Genomic DNA, 17,319 nt, shown 5'->3' with positions numbered 1-17,319 from the left:
CCGGGTTCGATTCCTGCTCACGGCCAACGCCAGTGACGATTATCTGAACCGTTCCTGGGCCTCCCCTAGGTCGACTCAGCATCAAATGAGTACCTGGTGCGTTGTGTAAACATTGCCACTGGGGATACAAAGGCGTGGTGCTGGCCATCCACCGCTTAGAGTACCGTGCCATCCTTCACAGATGCTCGCTAACAGCACTTGCCCCAACAGTCTTATTTTGTGTGCACAAGTGCGTATCTGAGTTAGAGTATTCGAGCTTATGTGTATGTATGTGTATGAATGTGTGTATGTGTGAGTGCGAATGTGTTCGTGTGTACGCGGATTTGAGAGTAAGTGTGTAAATGTGTGTGGTGAGTGTGCACGGCCTTTGAGTAGATCTGTGCGCACGTGTGTGAGTGTGGCCAGTGGCTGGGCAGCATCAGGCTAGAACATGCGCTATGAACCCAGTGACCTCACTCCAATTCCTGGAAAAGGCTAATATCAGTGGCGAGTGACATCCCAACTCAACTTGTGTCTCCCCCCACCGTAAATTAGTTACCTGCTGCAGTTCGTAAACATCAACACTGGGGAGATTAAGGTGGCCGGGTGGTCCGCCAGCACCTCTTCCCAACAGCAGCCTATGCAGGGCTAGATGGGAGACCTTTGTGCTTGTGTGCGAGAGTGCCGGGGCGCGAGCTCACCGAGCAGGTGAGCGGGGATGGGCCCCTTGAGGTTGACGAACTTCTCCCCGTAGTGCTGGTGCAGCTTGCGCCGCACGTACGCGTGCAGGTTGAGGTAGAGCGGCTTCAGCTCCTCGTAGATGCGCTCCAGGTCATCACGGAAGGTGGCCGACTCGTACCATGAGCGCCAGTATTCCCCCGTGTCCGCAAAGTCTGCTCGGGGTGGGGGTAGTGGTGGAGGAGGAGGAGGTCGTTGCCGCCAGCCCGTGATGGATATCCATTGTCATTTTTACAATGGATATCCATGAACGGGTATCCATTGTAATTTATATGCATACCTTTACACCCCGACATCACATGTATCCCCTCTATTTGAGACCAAATCTGGGAGGATGATTTCTCTCCACAACACTGGCTGTCGCCTGATGACGCATCCCCGTGATTTCCGCCGTGCTCACGAACAGTGGCGAAATGCTGAGAGAGTGACTGGGCCGGAGAAGTTGGCCCATGCTTAAGAGCTATGAGCAACTTTGTACGGGCGCTAAGAGAGATCGTAGAGCTCTCAGGGAACTCGTTATACCCCCAGTTAAACCTGGAACCTCGGCAAAGCGAAGAATGCTTCACACGATGTTTACATGCCAATGCAACGGGGCCAACGACCCAAAGGAGGAGGCAACGGACTAAGTGATGATCATAAATCCTCTGCACGCATTGTTAACCTTTATGGATGCCTCAAAGCCTCAGCGAGAGCGTCATTTAGCCCTCAATAACGCCTGCAAGTTCTTGTGGAAACTGTTAACCTGAGCAAGTTACAGCCTCGTGTCCTGTGAATTACCTTCTCGATTTCGTCTTGCAAATAAACTCATTTTGACGGTTGTGACCTCTTGTAATGAATGCATACGAACAACGACGTTGCTTTAAGAGTCATTTCTTTCTGTTAGTTTCGGTGCTGCTTATGTGTTGCAGGTGGTTTTGTACAACATCCATTGCTGTGCTGTAGTGCCACGCGTCCCAGTTGATGTAACAAAGCGAATGGGTGCTGGACTACGCGTGAAACGGAGTCAGACAAATATCCCCATGAAATGATAACAGTCGGGGCTCAGTTTCATCTCGCACTGGCTGAAGCCAGTAGTCGCACGCCATCTTCCAACTTATTCCACTCTACCAGCAGACAGCAGAGGATTCCGTGAACTAAAGAAAAAGCCCCAATAATAGCGTAGTGTGTGACCTTCCAAAGCCAAAGCCACCTCATCTTAAATTAGCCTACTCCAGTTCTTGGCAACAATATGGCACCAGAGCTGCGGGTTTGCCTGTTGTGAAGGGGAGGAGGAGAGACTCTTGGCACGAGAGGGAATCCAGGTGGCGGCGTCTGTGGCTGCTTCCCAAACGCCATCGCGTGCAGAAGCGTCTGCCTCTAGCCCAGTGGTGGTGCTTGGCAGAGGCCCCAAAGGAAAAAAAGCGTAGGTCTCCCACGTGGCTCAAGGCGCCCCGCATTCATAGAACATATGTAAAGGTGTGCTCAAATATTAGCTCAAACGTAGATGCTCATAAAATAAAAACTGCTCGTGATTCTAAGAACACTCTGAGACTAACCGTAATCGGTCTATCGATGCCTACTTTATTGAGGGTGATATTGGGACATAAAATAAAGATTGATCACTTAATTATTTCACTTACCTGTTATAATTAGGTCACTTACTTTGCCCATATATATTTAAAATGGAAATTTGTGAATATGTGTCTGTTAAAAATATTTAGCGTACTTCCCGACATGCAACAAACTTGAAATTTGCCATTGTGGGTACTTTCCAGACTGTACACCATGCAACAGTTTAAAAAATTAACTTTTGTATTTTTATTTTTGTGGGGGGGGGGGGGCGCAATAATGCATATATTTTGCACAGCAAGTGAGCTGTGACGTCACTTCTGTCATGTGACCCGTATGTGGAAGCGTCACGCAGTGTGCCTGCTCATGTCACCCCCCCCAACCCTCCGCGAGTACAGTGCCACACAAATGTGTTGCAGGTCTAAGGCGTTCTTCGCGCAGTATTGCTGCTTTATTATTTCAGTGGTTTACTGCCGTACGCACCCTGAAAGTTGTGTGTGTCTGCAGCAAGCACGTGTGTGTGTGTGTGGGGGGAGCGGTATTGTAGTGGTTGGCGCGCTGCGCTACGAACCCAGCGACCCGAGTCCGATTCCCGCTCTACGGCCACCACCGGTGACGATTATTTGAACCGGTCCTGGGCATCCCCTAGGTCAACTCGGCCTCAAATGAGTAATTGGTGTGGTGTGTGAACATCGCCACTGGGGGGACAAAGGCGGCCGGGCGTGGTGAATCCAAGTCCCAGGCGAAGCCCAGTAGTAAAGCTAGTGCTATAATATATGAAGTTATGAGTGACGCTCCCAAACAATATTCCTGCGTAGCCCCCCCCTGCCCCCCAATGAGTCAAAGATCTCCCCACCCCTCTCCCCCAAATGTCCCGCGGTGGCGAGATGTTTACTCTCTCGCCCGGTATGCAGGAGGTCGTGGGTTTGATCCTGACGCCTGTATATTTGTAGTTCGCATATTCTCCCCTTTGTCGGATGGATTTTTCTGCCGATCCTCTGGGTTCCCCCTCCACACTTAGAATCAACATCACGCGTTAAGAGTATTTGGCTGCTCTAAAATCCCACACGATGAGCCACACTTCGTTGGGCTGTCATTTGTGGCCAGGTCGCTTCTGAAAAAGAGCTACACAGCTCAGTCGGCCTTACCTGATTAAATAAATAAAATAGTTAACATTTTTTTTGTTTAGTGCCGGGGAAAGGCTGAAGCCACCACAGATGGGGCGGGGGGGGGGGGCATGCGCAGGTTGCGCGCCGTACCGTCGAGCTGCGAGGCGGCGTTGCTGAGCTTGACGAAGCGAGCGTACTTGCTGTGGAGTGGCCGGCCCACCACGTTGTGCCAGCCCTCCCAGTAGTAGAGCAGCTTCTTGTAGCTCCGCGACGTCGCCAGGATGTCCGTGATGGCTGCACACCGACCGGCCGCGGCACAAGGCAACAGCGGCGGTGGGTCATGGGGTCGAGGGCGGCTGGGTGGCACCGTTTATTTGAGTGACGAGGAAATTCTGTCTTCACTTCGTAAGATGTTTTTGTTCTATTCGTAAAGGTCATAATTGATTTCGCTCGGGGGGTGCACGAGTGCAGCAGTTCCCGACTCAGGGTTACAGGCTGTGGCATGGATACAGCGCAGGAGAAAAATGTGTGGGGAATGTCGGCGCCATCGGTGACATCGCGGTGACACAACGCGAAACAAATGCGTTACTAGCGCGCATTGTGGCCTTAGTGACCTGTAACCTGTACCAGTTGCATGCCCCGCCCGGTAGAGCGACAGAGGGGCGCTCTACCTGCTGCTAACTGGTGGACAACCCTTGCAGGGCGAGCGTTGTTATATCACGAACACCCACTGTCGAAACTACAGCGCGGTTGAGAAAACGATGACTCTTGATGTCAATCAACCAAGGAAAACGGAATAAAAATTACAGCTTCCTTTGCAATGGCAACGTTGACGATGGTGAGACTGCCTAGAACAGGGCCTTGATGTGCCGGCGGCTGTAGGTAATTAACCCACACGGTGAAGGTGCCCAGTGCTCAACATTAATAACAGCCGTATGTTAAAACATTGTATACTGCATAGGATAAAGTATAACTGCCTTCTGCTGCCCACAAAGGAGCTTTCGCGTCTGCTGGACACTGTGGTCACCCATCCAAGCATGTCCAGGCTCAACTCAGCTTAGCTTCGGGGACCTGACGAGTTTTGGCGCATTTGAGCGATTTGGCCAGTATACAGTATTTATTTTGAGCAAATTAAATACATTTAATGTGAGTTTCATTTTGAGAGATGAATAGAGATGACTTTGCTACGTTTGCATTATTCCAGTCCTCCAGTGATTCTGTACGTCACTTCAATGTGCACATCTAAGTAACATTTACTTTCTCACCCCAGGCGCCCATAACATAGTCGTATTACATTTATATGTTTCACCATTTTCCGAATATGAGACTTGATTCTCCCTGCAGCTCCCTTTTTGGAATAATGAGTCATCTTGTTGGAACTTTTATCAGCTCATTATGCAAGAGTAAGTCTTCCCAAACATTGAATTTGGCACTCAGTAATAATTATTGTAACCATCATTTTCTGACTTCCACCCCCATACTGCCATGTGTCGTTGACAACATTGTGTGTGTGTGAGTATAGTGGGGAGCGGTAGTGTAGCGGTTCGCGCTACGCTGCGCTACGAACCCGGCGACCCGGGTTCGATTTCCACTCACGGCCAACACCAGTGACGATTATCTGAACCGGTCCTGGGCCTCCCCTAGGTCGACTCAGCCTCAAATGAGGACCTGGTGCGATGTTTAAACATCGCCACTAGGGGAACAAAGGCGGCCGGGCGTGGTGCTGGCCACCCACCCCCTCGTGTGTTGTGCCATCTTTCATAGGTGCGTCTCGCTCTGTTGTTAAGGCTATACGGTGGATCTTTGTATCGCACAGCTGACATCGACGGCCAACTTCACTTCAGGGCAGTGTCACACGACGTCTCCAAAGATGTTGCAAGGAACGGACACAACTGCATAATGTAGGGCGGGATTGAGCGCCCTATACCACTCACGGCAACTGGGACGTGCTCTTGCGATTGCCGCTGCAGGCCGTGGCGTCAGTACCGAGTGGTAAGGCGTGGGATCTGACTAAACCAGGCGTTCAATGACCTTGTCAGTTATCTTATTGTTGAAAGCATAGCAGAAAGGTAAGATAATTTATGTGTGTGCGTGGTAATGTAACCTTTGCTTTTCTGTTAACAGCACCAGCGATGTTGGGAAATGCCGCTCTTACTTGGATCCAAGGGTGCACAGTCTGACCCGCTTGTCTGCCCGGGTTTGCACACTTTGGCCGTGCTGTAGATCGCGTCCATATCGGATAGCAGTCGATTGTACTGTGAGCCACAACGCGCAACGATAACGCGCACACGTAGGCACGATGTGCCGCAATAAGCCTTGTAATCTTATCACCACCGCCGCCACGAGTCGTCAACAAGATGCGCCTCCGTGCTACTCATACACAAGGGCGAACCGTGGTTTTAACGACCGACTCGCGCTCAATGTGAAGTCCAGCAATCTACACGCAATATTAATTATTCGATATGAGCTCACCTAGAAAATAACGTCGTCGGAAAAGGCTGTCGTTGAAATTGCAAGTTTTCGATCGTTGATAATTGCAGATGAACTTTGGCGAATGCTTTATGGATTTTTTTACAGCCTTATAGTTTCTGAGGTCTTACATTTTAAAAAGGAGTAAACAATACTATTGTTATACATACATAAATCAATGTTAATTGCTGCAACATAAAAAAAAATTATTGCCCCAATATTCAAATCACAGCAAAGATTGCATTCTTCGTAAATGTAACGTATGTTCTTGTTTGTGCATGAACATGACACAATGAAGACATCCAGATGTCTAATGTTTATAGTTCCACCTTACGAGTCAATTTTCCTAAGGGTTTCTTGAGTCCACTCTATGTACAACACTGGACTCTGTAACGCATCTCCTCCGTGCCTGTGGGAACATTACCTCTTCTCTTTCTGTGATGTCGAGGTTGGCGCTGCCCAGAATCCTGATTTGTTCAAGTAAACGTTTATTCGTTTCATTGAACCCATGCGAGATGTTACCGAAGAGATCCTTGGCCTTCTGCCCCCAAGCTTCCGTGAACTCCTGCTCCTTCAAACTTGCCGCCACCTAAAACGACACGCATGGCACACGCAGCAGAAGTCCTTCGTTCCATAATTAATTTACCAAAAAAGTTAATATTCTCTTATTTTTGTATAATAAAGTGCAGAATTTAGGGAAGTTACAGGGAACTTCACATTGCATGCATCACGCTGAGATTGGCACATTTACTGGCCTATTTACTTTCTGTAAACCTGCCTACTCTGCTCACATAAACACAACGTCTACAGCCTACACCCTGCCTAATATATTCCATGTGAAGCGCAGCTTGGCGAAATACGCCATTGTAAGGCGGCTGCCATGTCAGGAACGCGCAGAATCATCTTATCGTATTTCTCATACTGTTTACACAGTGCGCCGCCCCTTTTGCAGTCACGGCGTAATTGGATAGCGGAGACTCGCCCTGAGAGGGCCCGTCACAGTGGGGGACCCTGTGAGCGCTTACTCCAAAGGGACTGGGAAACGGTGCCTCGTTTTTTTTGCGGTGGGGTTTTGCTCGTAAAGCAAAATGAATGCACGCTCAAAACAACTGCCCTAAAAAACCTTTCGTGCTTAAAGCCTGCTATCTGGTCGAATCTACCGCTCAACTCACCCACCCATGCCGACCTCACGCTGAGCGTACGGGGGGCAGGGTCAAGCCCTGTCCGCACTGGTAGAGCCATCACAGCTATCCCCCCTGGAACCTGGGTACAACAGCTGGAGGAGCTGGGCACCATCCAGGCAACTCTGGCGAATGTTGTTCCCAAATATCGAAATATGGCCCAACTGCCTCCAACATTGGTCATTAAAACAATAAGTTCTGATTCTACCCCAGAGGAAACTGGGAATTAAAAGTTCTTAAGCCATTCCAAGATTGTATTAATTGATAATTTATTATAATCATTCAAATAAACACGTTTTCACATTAACTAACGATGTAATACCCATGTAAACGAATATTGGTTCCATCAAGAATGTGTTCTCACTTAAACTAAACTTTATGGTAACAGGAAAGGCCCACCGAGCTATATAACTTTTTTCAGAAGCGACCTGGTCACAAATGATGGCCTGATCAAATGTCTTATCATGTGGAAATATATAGCAGCCACATACTCTTAACGCATGTTTCTGAATGTGGTGGGAAAAACTATAGGACTCGGAAAAAAATCCACACGTCCATAGGGAGAACATGCAAACTCTAAATATACAGGCGTCAGGGTCAGGATCGAACCCACGACCTGCATACCAGGCGAGGTAGTTAACATCTCCCCCAGTGACTGATTAGGGTCAGGTAATGTGTTCGGGTTAGGTGCTACATTCGTAAGGACCAAACAGTTGGAATGAGAAAGTAAAACTACACTGAAAGAAAAACGAGCAACTTTTTCACAATTAAGATTTTAGTTGAAAGTGCATGGATATAAGCCTTTGTTTAAAGAAAGACGCGTTTGTTATGAACGTGTGCAGGTAATAGACATCATATGGGAAATGAATATATGTACTGTATGCCCCTGGTGGAAAAAATATCCGGGGAGGGAGGTCGTGTATATACCGAAATATGTTGGACACTGAGATATATTGAAATCTGGGTTTTTCCCCCGGCAAGGACAGTTAAATTATTGTAAATAAACCACAAGCAACGTGATCTTGTCAAAATTTCTCAGGGATCTTGAATAACAAGTTCAACAGTGCCTCTCAGTTTCTCAACACGCAATCTCCTGCTTGTGCATCAGGGTCACTGCACAGGGCGCAGTTCAGTCGTGTTATTGCCAAAAAGAGACTGCTGCACACGTTGGTGGAGGTTGCGGGTGTGGAAGCTTTCCCGACGCTCTTTCGGCGTCCAAATGCCGCTTTCTGCCAAGTATGCCCAGTCGGGGGCGACTATTGCTACGCAAATTCCAATGGAGTAATTTGCGAGTATTTTCTTTCAATTTAGGAAAATTCGGACCAAGGTATCCCGGCACTTTTTACGAATGTCGTCACACGATCTTTAACGTCGACCGTGAAGCAGACGGCGCGTATGTTTACGGTTTAATATGCAGTTAATTTACCAGGGCGGCCACTGGAAACGCAGCGCGAATCTCTGCGACGAGCGGCAAACGCGCTACCTGCCGGAAGGGGCCACGTCACTGCCCACAGTTTATGAACCCAGGGGACAACACGCCAAGCGGCCAGGAACAAACGGCATTGATTAAAATTGTAACAAAAAGAGTTGACACTTTTCTTGAATTCAGCAAAGGTGATAAAAAGGTGGGAATAGCGACGATGGAGGGGGGAGGATCCTAAAAGTCGAGCAGTGCACGGAAAGAAGCAGAATGCGTGGCGTCTCCTAATGTGGGCAACGGCTTCTCGGTGTGCACAGGCGCGGCTCGTGAAATAAACAAGTAAACCCGTAAAAACAAAGTTTTTCACTATAAATCCTTTATATGCGTGGCGGCGAACTTAATATAAAGGATTTAAAAATATATTCGCCTGTGGAGGACGCGGGGATCGATCCCGCGACCTTTGGCATGGGAAGCGAGGGCGCTACCAACTGCGCTACTCCGCCACGGCCTGTGGAGGGGTTACGTTCTGGGCTCTTACACTCTGACGTTCAGCCAAAGCCATGAATGCGTTCTATTTGAATATATGTAAAATAATTTTTTTTGCCTAAAAAGTGTAAAATTTTGGGAATTTTTTTTCACGAACAATAATTGTCTGGCACAACGAGTCTGTGTGGAAAATGTCAGCTCGATTGGATCACGGGAAGTGGGTTAAAAAACGACCGAAAGATTTGCACGGTCCTAAGCAAGCAAGCAAGCACGCGAACTTAATATAAAGGATTTAAAAACAACGCACTGTTGCTGTCGTTTTGAAATGTTAGTGCGGCATTGTTAACATGCACCAGAGCAGTTGAAAAGTTTCCGAAGCGCTCTTGAAAGAAAGCGATCGCACGTGTATCAGCAAACCCCCTACAAAGAGAAAGATCCCCCGTATAGTCTTTACCAGACTGTTGGGGCAAGTGCTGTTAGTGAGCACCTCTGAAGGCTGGAACGGCACACTGGGGTGGGTGGCCAGCACCACACCCGGCTGCCTTTGTCTCTCAAGTGGCGATGTTTTTTTACGCACCGCACCAGGTGTACCCCCTACACACTCAAGAGGTACAGGCACATACCCACGCTTGGACACACGCACACCTGCACATGCAAACACTTAAACTTACAAAAACATAGCAAAGCTCCCCATTGTAGCCAGATAGAATGTTGACGATAAATGCTGTTAGCGAGCACCTATTAAGGCCAGAACGGTGCACAGGGAGAGTTTGTGGGATGGCCAGCACTTCATAAATCCTCACACATTCGCGCACCACCACACACACTCCGCACCGTTACAACGCCCCCCCCCCCCACCTATCGGATACGCCCTTGCGCCCACCCTCACCTGCAGGTTTTGATTCTCTTCTGTGATGTTGGTATTGTAGTTCCAGCTGGCCAGCACGCTCTCGTACAGCACCCCCTCGGCCGTGTCGTTGTAATCGGCGAGAAATTGCTCTGCGCCCGTCTCATCCTGGGAATAGTCGCCGGGAAGGAGCCCGAATTCCAGTGCGGCGCGACTCGCGGTCGCCAGCCCCACCAGGAGCGGCAGGACCCGGGCGAGGGACATCATTGACACACAACCCCCCTCTCTCCCGAGTGACGAGGAAGCTCGGGATCACCGGCGTGGATACGCTTGCTTCGAGGGTGTGGAGGGGAGGGCAGCGTGTGAACCGAGCGGAGTGGCGCGTCTCGCCTTAAGGAGGCAAATAAATATATAACGGCGCGCGTATAGAGGGGGAGACGCGCTCGGTTTGACCTTTACTCGCAGCTCCAAAGGCGCGATCTCGTGGATTATCGCCTATCTTTATGGCGCTGTCGGATCTCCGGGCGATAAAAATGTGCCTATACTGCATTGCCGGTGCTCATTTTGCTGCGTTTTACGAGTCCAGATTGCGCGTTAAGTCGTTACAGATTCGCGCTGTTCGCGCCGTGCGAGTGTGCGCGCCGTGCGAGTGTGCGCGCCGTGCGAGTGTGCGCGCCGCATACGTGTGCGCGCCGTGCGAGTGTGCGCGCCGCATACGTGTGTGCACGTGCGCCGCACTATGACGCCACTGACGATGTACGCCGAGCCCTCGTCGTGATGAAATAGAGATGCTCAACTCAATATTTCTCAGTTTCGGGGCCCCACAGTGAAAAGTGCGATCTCAAACTAAATACAGTCAATCTTTCTGCACGCACCCCCACCGGCGCACCCCCTCTGCTCCGAAAAAGGGTCACAGAAAGGTCAGCCTACCGATGTCGATTAATTAGCTTTGGTTTGCGTAAATCTCGATAAATCTGTGCGGTTCGCGTCTCTCGATTTGTCGCGATGTGAGCGACGCACGGAACACGAGCCGAGCGCTGAGCGTCGTTGCACTCTGTGACGTCGGAGAAATGTCCACCTCAGGCGTGCCTCCCAAGTCATCGCCCCCACACACACACGACGCTAATTAGCACGGCTCTGTCTATTGTTCCGACTTCGATAGGGCCTGATTGACATCGTGCGAGTGTGGAAACACGCGCAAAGGCAAACAGCACGGAGCAAAGTGACGCCTAATCACCGCGAAAGCGTCCGATCTCATCGGATCTCACAAGTTGAGCAGGTTTGGTGAGCCGGATGTATGCTCGGACGGGTTGATCGCTCGGGCTTGCCGGGTGGAGCAGGCGTGGGGCTGCGAGGCGACTCGATGATGGCAGCGCTGAGTGTCGCTGCCCGGCCCCCGTGTGCGTCTGTGGGGTTTGATCCCCGTTCCCCATTTCCCTGCTCCCCACATGCAGCCAAACTCTCATTTTGAGGAATGGGCCAAACATCCCAATACAGCAGCACCCCCTTTAAAAAAACAATAATCTTGGGACTCAGTGAAGCTCCCCCTCCCCCCCCCCCCCCCATATACGTTATAAAATCGTTTTTACTTTTATATTTTTCGTTACAAAACGTACAATGCAAGCAAGGCGGTGGAACGACCATTTTTGCAAAGGTTATGCAATGAATGGCATTTGTGTTTAAAGCGGCAATGTCGGCTGCAATATTGTTTTGAATTAAACCGCATCCTGTCTTGCTGCTCATACACACAGAGGCACACAAAGTGACCCTGTGTGTCTGTGCGGCACCTGTGGCCGTGGCCTGCGACGCGACCTTGCGTGAGACGCGTGCCCCCCCCCCCCCGTGCTCCACTTCATGTAGCCACGGCATCAGGGAGTTGGATGGCAAAAAGCTGCAGCAACGAGAGTCGTGATGACGCCTGTCCTGGTCTTTCAGGCTGAACTGGGGGTGGGGGGGGGTTCGATGTTCACTGAGGGGTTAAAGCCCCCATACCGATCGGGGGTGGGACAACCCAGCCTGGCAACCGTCATCTGGTTTGTTTTAATTTGCTGTGCTTGTGGTTACAATGTGCGCATGAACGAGTCAATAAATACATGGATTGTATTCACTTGAAGCTGTGATTTATTTATATTGGTGGAACGCGACCCTGGCCTTTTGTACCAGAAACGGGGTTATCATACGATAATGCAAACATAGATATATAGCTAAGCGGGGGACACAATTGTAGCAAGAAAAGTAAAAAGTAAAAATAGTCAATATTGTATGCCCAAAATAAAAATTTTACTCACTCCTGGGGGGCAGTTTACCCTTATCGGACTTTACGAGTTCTGGTGGGGTCTGGTGACGCAGGGCGAGGCACATTGATCAGTGACCACTGCCTCATTGACGTAGCGGTGTCGTGCTGTCAGCTGTCCGTGGACTTGGGACTTTGGATGGAACTTATTTCCCGGGAATGAACGTCTGCTGAGATTTATGTTTTACTTTGTTTAAGTGTACGGGATCGTGTGGCTCGGATATCAAATTGCTGAGCTGGCACCGCTGAGATCTTTGGGTAGAAGTCAGTGTATTGAGTTGATAGTCTCAGCCCGGTCACCAATAACTGCATTAAAAAATCCAACACGTAACATTTGATCCTCCACCTAATTTGGTTGAATTACGGTTCCAAGAATTTTTAAACGATTGGTTTGACTGCCATTCAACGGACATTAATGTCAGTGACAGAACGAGTCAGAAAGTGCTTCTGCCTACTGTGTGGACCAGGTCACTTGAAAGGAACTCAGAAGGAGCTCTGTGATAAATGCTGACGCTAGCTGTTCTCCAACACCGCTTTGGTCGAGATCCAAATGGATTCTTCACTGATGACATGACACAAATAGCACAAATGGGATACAATTGTGGGAACAGACAAAACAATGAGGAAAACAAATCTAAATAAGCTATACCTAAATCTGCATGAGAGGGCACTGATGGCCATTGGCTAAAGTGGTCCAATCTACACAGAGACGTACACAATGTGTGTGGTGTGCAGTGTTATAGCCGTATGCTGAGTTGTATATAGAATCAGTTCTTCAGCTGCTGGAACTCCAAAGGCTGATTGTCCTACTCTCTTTAATATTGATAGCCACGACCCACAGAGACAGCACCGAATACAGATTGTACAATGGAAACACTGTCATAGATTAATTTAATTATCCATTGAATACACGAAGTTTTATAAGATGACAACGTGGTGGGCATCCGCTGTTCTTCAGAGCACACGTGCCATGGCCTACCTTCCGTGACACGCAGAGCATCCTCCTTCTACCACGTGGCTGCGAGCCACTGGTACATCTGGGTTATCTATGAGTATTCAACATTCACCTCTCAGATTACAGTAACGTCGGACGTGACTTGGAGGGTTATCTGGGAGGGTGATCGGGGGGGGGGACTGTTGACACTGTCCCGTGTACGTAAGAGCACTGCTCATGTGCCTCTTTAAGCGGCGTGCAATTGTGTTCTGGCAGAATGACGTGGTAATTGCAAGCAACGTTCCAGTGCTCGTCGCACGCGTTGGTCTAATTCTTCAGCAATAATTTGGACTATTCTAAATATGTTATTGTCTTAGCACTGTATGCCAGTTAGGGGGGGGGAGTAGCGAATAAATGAAGGGAATATATAATAAACACGCTTGGCTTCACCCATTTAAGGAATAATGTTTCTTGTCGCATCAGATAAATGGGTTCGCGGTGGGAATTCTTCCATCACAGCCAAAAGATGGGAGAATGCTTACGAACAGGAAAGATTAGAAGTCAGCCATGCAATATATGAGATTTTTCCCTTCTTATATAAGGGCCAGGCCGAGTAGGCGCGCCCGTGTTGCTGAATTTGTGCCGTGTATAGCTTTGTGCAGGGAGAGAGCGTGAAGGGAGGCAACATCGCCGGGCTGTCCGTGAGCTCTGCTCGGTCACGGTGTGCACGAGGTGTGACAGCACCCCTCTTGGATGTCAGCCACCCCTGGCCACACACTACATACGACCACATTTTATTTTGCAGTTTCATCAGATTAATCTCGGCAACAGTGCATGTCCCCGACAATTCAGGCATGGTGCATCCCATTGACTTAAAGGAAATGATTGCAGAGGAGCCGATGGGCTATGGTGTAGACAGTGAGTCGTGCAGTGGTACAACACTGATGTGATAGACATTCGAGCATGCCACGACGATTCGGATTTCATAAAAAGCCAACTTGAATGATTCTCAAAGTAGTTTTTTTTCTTTCATATATATACAGGATATATATTATTCCATTTTCTCCAACCATTTAAGCAATTACACATTTACATTGAAGAGATTGACACTAATATGGGTAGCAATATTTGAACATTCGTTTTGTCTCCCAAATGCCAGACAAAGTTCCATAGTCTCATGCACTTCTGCAGGTACTGTACTCATTTTAGGATGAGTCGACCTAGGTGAGACCCCGTGCAGGTTCAGTTGAAATTACGTGCATGGAATTGTAGCAGTCAGGGCACCACACACTATGACACCACTCCACACGCATACACGCCAGACTTCGACACTGACATCAAGACCCAAGTACCATATAGATGCATATACATAGACACCGGCATACAGACACTGACACAGCGACAAGAATTGACGTGGAGAGAACAGATACATACGGATAGTAACATGAAGACAATGCAGACACACACTGACACAGATGCCCCCCATATAGCCGTAACAGACTGCTGGGGCACGTGCTGTTCTCGAGCACCAATAACGGCCTGAACAGCACACGAGAGTGTGGATGGCCAACACAACGCCCGGCCGCCTTTGTCTCGCTCGTGTCGATGTTTATACCGGTACTCGTTTGAGGCCGATTTGACCCAGGGGAGGCCCAAGACCGGTTTAGATAATCATCACTGATGTTGGCTGTGAGCGGGGATTGAACTCGGGACGATTGGTTCGTAGCGCAGCACGCTAACCGCTACCCGCGCTACCCGCTAAGCTGCTGACATTCGCCACTAAGTGGCGGTGACGTCGCCACGGCGCCGGTGCCAGGCTATGTGCACGTTGAGGCCACGTGAAGTGTTGAACGCCCGCTGCAAGGAGGTCACGGGGCAGACCCAGGTGAAACGGGTCGACTGACTGAGATGACTGGCTGATGTACCATCTGTGCCCCCTATTGTTCCAACTTGCTGTGCTTTAGCAACCCGGCGCTCCGCTCGTTGTTGTGAGCGTCGCTTCTCCGCCCTCCGTTGTTGTTGGAGGGCAACTGCCTCCAACTGCCCAGTAGCGTCCTTCACGAGCCTCCTCCACAGAGGCCGATCTTGACACCGCTGGTACCGGTCATCGGCAAGTCCATTCAGCTCCACGTCCTCTTGTACTACAACACTCCATCTGTTCTCTTGCCCGTGCCACGCCCGTTTAGCCCCTCGATCCGACCGAACCAAAGATGCTTGGGCATGTGGTGGCTGGGCATGTGGGCTCCATGACCCAGCCAACGCAGCCTTACCTGCCAGGGGAGCTCGTTGATGGGAATGTGTCCAGATCTTTCAAGGATTTGTGAGCTCCTCACACAATCCAGCCTGGTTAAACCCAGAACGGATCGTAGGCATGCCAGCCTGAGTGTTTCTAACCGGCGCAGATGTTCCATTCGTGGGGTCCACGTATCACAAGAAAAGAGAAGGGAGGGCATGACCGTGGCCTAGAAGACCTGAAGCTTCGTGCGGAACGACAGACCGGGTAGCTTCCACACATCATTGCGCAGCCGATGAGACCTGTGCTGATCAGAAGCACACTACCACTCCCCACACACATGAATTCACACACACAGGCAGTGTAGACACGAGGCGCCTGGCCTCTCTCTCGCCGCCCCGTGGCCACGCCAGGCACTGCCTGTCTCCCGCACGTTCGCGCCACTTAATGATCACCGCCGCTGTAATTACCTCCCTTAATCACCCTCTCATCATCACTCTCTCATCATCACCCCCCTCGTCATTGCCCCGAGGGAGCCCCACCGGGGCCCCCAGCGCGGTGCTCATCGCTCCTGCGCCTGCCTAGCAAGGTTAGTGAAGCCTCCTCCTCCTCCTCCCTCTTCATCCTCCTGCTATGCTCATCCTCCCCGGGCTCCATGATTGTGGATAATTCAACGATGACGAGCGCTCGCATCTTGTCAGCTCCTGCTGTTGCCGCTGCTACTGCTGCTGCAGCAGCTGGTAGAGTGGTTCGTGTGTAGCAGCAGCAGCAGCAGCAACAGCAGCTGTAGGTGATGGGAGCGTGGCTGGTGCCGTTGTGATGGCATCTGTCTTCGGCATCTGTGCCTGGTTCTTTGTATGCATGTACCTTCATCAACCGGGCCCTTCGTCTGGCTGAATGGATCGTATATCTGGACGAAGTATTGCATTGACGGTTTATTGAATGACGGAGACCCAGGAGACAGGGCTGTGGGATGAACTCAAGGGTGGGATTCGCGCAGGACAGCGGTCACTTCCGACAGGTGTCGGTAGAGGGACGATGTTCACGGCCGGTGACGAGGTGGACCTGTTGTGATGCTGCTGTCGGTGCCGGGGACGTCCGTGACCCGCTCAAATTGTCTATCGATTTTAGTCGTGGAGCTCGCTTTAGCCACTGCTACTGGATGGGTTCAAAGCTCTACAATGGTTGTGTGATAGTCCAATGAGCGTGGAGGACCATCAGCATGCTACTCATCAATAATTAATCATCAGCGAGCAGCAATGGTCAATCCGCTGCTGAATTAAAGCCTCCCAAATCAACCACCATCTCTTACGATCCCAGAAATATTGCAACATATTTGACGTACTTTTATTTTTCACGTCTTCTGGATATTTAGGACATTTTATAAATTAATACAGTGCTGTGATGAAACCTGCGCCGATGGAGGTGATGTTGTCTGTTCGAAGAGCGCCCACCATTTCTCTGTTCTGTGGTAATATCTGATGAGAATCCAGCGGGCCACCGTTTCACTCACGCGTACCTCACTGAAATCGTGCACGTTTCACGCGAAATGTATCTAATTCTTTGGTCCAGAGCATTCAATGGACTGCGTACAGTTGTTCAATGCTTTTTTCATGTATAGGACCATTTGTTTGATTTCTAGACAATTTGTACGACGTGGAATTATGAATTTTGTTTAAGCAGCAACGAAGACAGTAGAGCTAGAAGGAGCTCACTGTTTTGTTTCCCTGTTTTGAAATTAGAAACGCATTATGAATGTAGCTGTGAGGGATGTGAGGCTTAATATTATATTAAATATTTGTGCAGTACCAATATGTGGGAGATCTTAACTATGATATGAAGAGAATCATTAAATATATTAATAATAAGCATGTTTTTACGACTGCATACGCTGTCCACACCAAATTACAACGTTGTGTTAATGCAATGTATGAAACCAATCTTATAGATCCCACTTCTCAATATTATTATTTTTTCAAATAAGAATCGCTCGTTATATGTGGCAATTTGAGCACACCAAGACAATGTGTATGATTCATAATCGAGTTTTTTGGGTTAAATCGCGTAAATATATAAATGTGT

General features: G+C 49.4%; 1 protein-coding gene across 1 annotated transcript in view; it reads right to left on the bottom strand.

Moving 5' to 3' along the window:
• The window catches only part of LOC133344722 (angiotensin-converting enzyme-like), a 35,337-nt gene extending 24,842 nt beyond the window's left edge, over window positions 1-10,495 (bottom strand). The window contains exons 1-5 of the mRNA XM_061554821.1: window positions 9,820-10,495; window positions 6,268-6,432; window positions 5,530-5,629; window positions 3,525-3,668; window positions 681-872 (exon numbers count right to left, since the gene is read on the bottom strand). Of these exons, the coding sequence (XP_061410805.1) occupies window positions 681-872; window positions 3,525-3,668; window positions 5,530-5,629; window positions 6,268-6,432; window positions 9,820-10,044 (826 nt within the window). The 5' untranslated portion in view covers window positions 10,045-10,495. The remainder of the gene's footprint in view (window positions 1-680; window positions 873-3,524; window positions 3,669-5,529; window positions 5,630-6,267; window positions 6,433-9,819) is intronic.
• Window positions 10,496-17,319: the final 6,824 nt, after the last annotated feature.

Source organism: Lethenteron reissneri, chromosome 20 (assembly GCF_015708825.2).
Source record: "Lethenteron reissneri isolate LAM-NWPU_2019-01 chromosome 20, ASM1570882v1, whole genome shotgun sequence".
NCBI lineage: Eukaryota > Metazoa > Chordata > Hyperoartia > Petromyzontiformes > Petromyzontidae > Lethenteron > Lethenteron reissneri.
This window is presented reverse-complemented; position numbering and strand designations above follow the sequence as displayed.